General features: G+C 37.5%; 1 protein-coding gene across 1 annotated transcript in view; it reads right to left on the reverse strand.

The window, feature by feature from the left end:
- YTHDC2 (YTH domain containing 2) overlaps positions 1 to 5,764 on the reverse strand; it is a 160,166-nt gene that overhangs the window by 23,752 nt on the left and 130,650 nt on the right. The window contains exon 26 of the mRNA XM_007947571.2: positions 2,204 to 2,381. Coding sequence (XP_007945762.1) covers positions 2,204 to 2,381 — 178 coding nt within the window. The remainder of the gene's footprint in view (positions 1 to 2,203; positions 2,382 to 5,764) is intronic.

Consider the following 5,764-nt stretch of genomic DNA (forward strand, 5'->3'; position numbering starts at 1 on the left):
AGGAATGTTTCCATATCGTGGACTCAGGGTAGGTCTCTGCTGTTGACAGATTGTGCACTCAGCGGTGGCGGTAGCCAAATCAGCCTTGGTAAGTGGGAGCCCATGTTGCTGTGCCCAACAAAGAATGAATCCGAAAACCTCCAGGGCGAGCAGCGAGCTGCTCGCTCCAGGAAGTATATAGTCCGGAATGCCGTTCTTCCAGTTTGTCCCTGGGATAGTATTGCAGGTAGGCCACACCCCTGGGGAAACTCCCCCTAGGCCGACCGGCCGCTTAGAACGCAGTCATGTGATCCATCATGGGAACCACCACTCACAACTGGAGTCCAGCCAAGTTGACACATCTTCAACTATCACACTTATATAAATAAATAAATATATAGAATTCAAAAGTGGTTACCAGGGATGGGAGGAAGGGGAAAAGAAGGATTTAAGCTTAGAGTGCATTGTAGGTATACTAATGGTAGGTAATGGGATAGTCTGGATAAAGAGAGCAAAAATGGGTGCACAACTTGAAGAATGCAAACCATATTACTGAAATCTACGTGTAGAAACTGATGAAATGTTTATGTGTTGTTAGGTAGAGATTACAAGAGAAAAAAAGACATTTTTAAGAAAATAAAAAGGGAAGCCAAAGATTGTTAGAAAAAATTCACAAAACATGTAATAAATTAGACTTAAATCCAAAATATATAAAGAACTCTTACAACTCAATAAAAACATGCAAACAATTGATAAACAGAAAAAAAATGGACAACAAAATTGAACAGATACTTCAACAAAGAAGAAAGATGAATGGCAAATAAGCACATGAAAAGACATCCAATATCATTAGTCACTAGGGAAATGTACATTAAAACCATAATAGAATATCATTATATACCCACTAAACCAAACCAAACCAAACCAAACCCATTGTCGTCGAGTCAGATCTGACTCATAGTGACCCCTCCTTGAATTTCGAAGGTGGTATCACTACAGAAGCAGACGGCCCAACCTTCCTTCCAGGGAGTGGCTAGTAGGTTTGAACCACCAGCCTTCTGGTTAGCAGTCAGATGCCTTAGGTACTATGCCACCAGAGCTCCCTAGAATGATTGAAATTAAGAAGACATGTCAAGTACTGTCAAGGACGTAAAGCAATTGGAACTCTTACAGATTGTTGGAGAGAATGAAATACTACCATCATTTTGGAAAACAGTTGGGTAGTTTCTTGTAAACATACACTTATGATACAACACCACAAAATTATTCCTAGGTATTTATTCAAGATAAATATTTCCACACAAAAACTTATACTTAAATGTTTATAGTAACTTTATTCATAGTAGTCAAAAACTGGAAACAACCTAAATTTCTCTCAGCTGGTGAATGGATAAACAAATTTGGTATATCCATACAATGGAATAAAAAACCAAAAACCCACTGCCATCAACTCAATTCTGACTCATAGCGACCCCCATTGGGTTCTTCCACAGAGCGGCTAGTGGGTTTGAACTACCAAATTTAGTTATCAGTCAAATGCCTTATCTACTTAGCAATAAAAAGTAATAAACTAATAATATACTCAATAATACGGATGTATTTCAAAAGCATTATGGTAACTGATAAAAGACAGACACAAAAAGCTACATGTTTACAACTATTTACAGGAAATTCTAGAAAAATTCTAGGAACCAAGAGCAGTGAAGTGGTTACAAGGGGCTAGTGGTGATAGAAGTGTTTTGTTCTAAACATTTGAAATTATTCATGTGATTACAAAAAAAGATACACAGTTCTCAATTCTATATCAACATTTCTCACCTTCTTAATCTTATCCTATCTTGTATTTTAATATAACTACCAAACAAGAGAAATCAATTAACAATTCAAAGAAATCAGTATTTTTAATTCTGAATATATAAATTAACATTTTTTTTGCTTGGTTTTAACAAAAAAGATTATAAAGAAGTAGAAATAATAAACTACCCTAGCTACATGCTGTCAGTGTTCAAGCTTTAAGCAAAAATGTTAGTAACTAGAAATATTTAGCAAGCATGAAAATATAAAAAATTTACTCAAAGTATGTCAACTCTGTCAGCTTCAGCTTTTATCTAGAACAAAGGCCATAATTAGTTAATCAGAAGTAGAATACTTTTGTAATTTTATTTGAGTATGTAACATCAGATGTGCTATAAATCTGTTCCTTACTATGTTTTAGGTACTTTACCTTTCCTGAGGATGGCGGAGAAGGGCTCGCACAAGGACTTGGGTAACTACCACTATCTGTAGATTTCACAGAAGACTGATCTGATCGGTCATCAGTGTTTCGTTTAGGATGTAAAATTCCTCTATCTTTGCACTTCTGAGGTGGGTGTAATGCTAGAGACGGAGATTTCATCGATACTCTTGAATGAGAAGGAGGAAGAAAAGATTAGTTACACTTAAGTTTATAACACAAAGCAGATGGCATTTCAATCCAAATTCTCAGTAACATTATGATTTATGGAATAGTAATCAAAAAGATAATTTCATTCTTTTACTACATTTTAAAGTTAAAAAACAGTTAGACTATTACGATATAGTGATTAAAGTGCTCAGCTGCTAACAGAAAGATCCACAGTTCAAATCCACCAGCTGCTCTGTGGGAAAAAGATGTGGCACTCTGCTTTCATAAAGATTACACAGCCTTGGATTCCTATGGGGCAGTTCTACTCTGTCCTATAGGGTTGTATAAGTTGAAACTGACTAGATGGCAGTGGGTATGGTTTTGGTTTTATTAGGCTATACTTTTGCAGAACTATAGGTAAAAATATATTTTAAAAACCCTCAAATTTACAACCAACAAGACAAAATCCTCAGCAAGTCAATTTATTTGAGCTTAATTTCTTCACTTATTAAACGAAAAGACTGTAGTGTTGTTCTTGTTAGGTGCCATTGAGTTAGCTCTGACTCATAGAAACCCCATGTACAAGAGAACGAAACACTGCCTGGTCTTGTGCCAGCCTCACAATCCTTGCTATACCTAAGCCCATCATTGCAGCCATGGTGTCAATCCATATCATTGAAGGCCTTCCACTTTTTAGTTGACCCTCCACTTTACCCAAGCATGATATCCTTCTCCAGGAAATGACAACATAACCAAAGTAGGTGAGATGAAGTATGTATGGCCATTCTTGCTTCCAAGGCCGCACTTCTTTCAGGACAGACCTGTTTGTTCTTTTAGCAGTCCATGATATTCTCAATATTCTTTGCCAACAACACAACTCAAAAGCATCAACTCTTCATTGGTCTTCCTTATTCACTGTCCAGCTCTCACATGCACATGAGATGATTGAAAATACCATGGTTTGGGCTAGGCGCACCTTAGTCTTCAAGGAGGTATCTTTGCTCTTCAGCACTTGAAAGGTCTTTTGCAGCAGATATGCCCAATGCTATCTGATCCCTTGACTGATGTTTCCAATGGTGTTGATTGTGGAATCAAGTAATAGCAAGTCTTTGACAACTTCAGTATTTTCTCCATTTACTGTGATGCTTCTTATTGGTCAAATTGTGAGGATTTACATTTTCTTTATGCTGAGATGTAATCCACACTGCAGACTGAAGTCTTTAATTTTCATCAGTAAGTACTTCAAGTCATCCTCACTTTCAGTAAACAAAGTTTGTCATTTATGTATCACAGGTTGTTATTGAGTCTTCCTCCAATCCTGGTGCCACAATTTTCATCATATAATCCAGCTTCTTGGATTATTTGTTCAGCATATAGATTGAGTAAGTATGGTGAAAGGATACAACCTGACACACGCCCCTTGTGATTTTGAACCATGCAGTATCCCCTTGTTCTGTTCAAATGACAGCTTCCCAGGTCTTTATACAGGTTCCTGATGAGCAGAATCAAGTGTTCTGGAATTCCCAGTCTTCTTAATGCACTACATTGTACTAGAAAACATCTAAGATTCTTCTATTCTAAAATTCTAAGAATAAATGCAGCAAACATGGCAGTCAGGGATTTTAAAATTTATTTAAAGGAATGGGTTTTTCTAGGGTATCTATACATTAAGTACTTTCTGATGTGTTGCAAAGTAAAGTTCATAGTATTACCTATAAATCATTCTTGCTAAAACAGTAGATCTATTCAAGCTTTGACAGCTAACTACCACATACTTCACATGAAATATATCAAAAAACAAAAAACTCATTGGTGTTGCATCGATTCTGACTCACAGCAACCCCCATTGGATTTTCAAGTCTAAAAATCTTTACAGAAGCAGACTGTCTCATCTGTCTTCCATGAAGTGGCTGGTAGGTTCCAATCACTGACTGACCTTTTGGTCAGCAGCCAAATGCCTTAACCACTGTACCACCAGAGTTCCTCACATGAAATATATAAGGTATAGAAATGAATGATGCCAGGAAGAAACAAAGAGACAAATCCAGAACGTAGAACAATTTGTACTACCACTGACCTAACTTCTTCAAAAAAGTCAAAGGAAGAATTGTTCTAGATGACTAGAAACTGCAGAAAAATTACATCCAAATACAATGTGCAAATCCTGCCTGGATGCTGTTTCAAATAAACTGAGACAATTTGGAAAATTATCATTTTACTGGGATTGACAAATAGATAAGGTTATGTAGGAAAAAAAAAAAAATCCCCTCTTTTTAAGAAATGCAAATTTAAATATGGAAGAGTATAATGACAATTTTTGGATTTACTTTCAAATGTTGCTGTTGTTGATAGGTGCCACCAAATAGTCTCCGACTCATAGCAACCTTATGCACAGCAGAAAGAAACACTACTCGGTCTTGTGCCAGCCTCACAATCCTCGCTATACCTGAGCCCATAGTTGCAGCCACTGTGTCACTGTGTCAATCCATCTCATTGAGGGCCTTCCCCTTCGTTGCTGACCCTCCACTTTAGCAAGCATGATATCCTTCTCCAGAGAATGGTGCCTTCTGACAACATGACCAAAGTAGGTGAGACAAAGTCTGACCATTCTCGCTTATAAGGAGCATTCCGGCTGCACTTCTTCCAGGACAGATTTGTTAGTCCTTTCAGCAGACCGTGGTACTCTTAGCATTGTTCTCCAGCACCACAACTCAAAAGCATCAATTCTTCTTCAGTCTTCCTTATTCACTGTCCAGCTCTCACATGCTTAAGAGATGACTGAAAATGCCCTGGCTTGGGTTAGGCACACTTCAGTCTTCACTTTAGGCTCACTTTAGTGCTCTTCATCACTTGAAAAAGGTCTTTTGCAGCAGATTTGCCCAATGCAATACATCATCTGATGTCTTGACTGCTGTTTCCATTGGTGTTGACTGTAGAGCTAAGTAATATGAAGTCCTTGACAACTTAAATCTTTTCTCCATTTATTATGAAGCTGCTTATTGGACCAGTTGTGAGGATTTGTGTTTTCTTTATGTTGAGGCGTAATCCATACTGCACACTAGTGTCTTTAATCTTCACCAGTAAGTGCTTCAGGTCATCCTCACTTTCAGCAAGCAAAGTTGTGTCATCTGCATATCGCAGATTGTTAATGAGTCTTCCTCCAATCCTGATGCCACATTCTTCTTCATATAATCTACCTTCTTGGATTATTTCCTCAGCATACAAATTGAGTAAGTATGGTGAAAGGATACAACCTTAATACACTCCCTTCTTGATTTTGAACCATGCAGTATCCCCTTGTTCTGTCTGAACGACATCTTCCTGATCTATGTATAGGTTCCTCATGAGTACAATCAAGTGTTCTGGAATTCCCATTCTTCTCAATGTTATCCATAATTTGTT

This window comes from Orycteropus afer, unplaced genomic scaffold (assembly GCF_000298275.1).
Source record: "Orycteropus afer afer isolate SDZICR_OR568_19922 unplaced genomic scaffold, OryAfe1.0 scaffold00191, whole genome shotgun sequence".
In the NCBI taxonomy this organism is placed as follows: Eukaryota; Metazoa; Chordata; class Mammalia; order Tubulidentata; family Orycteropodidae; genus Orycteropus; species Orycteropus afer.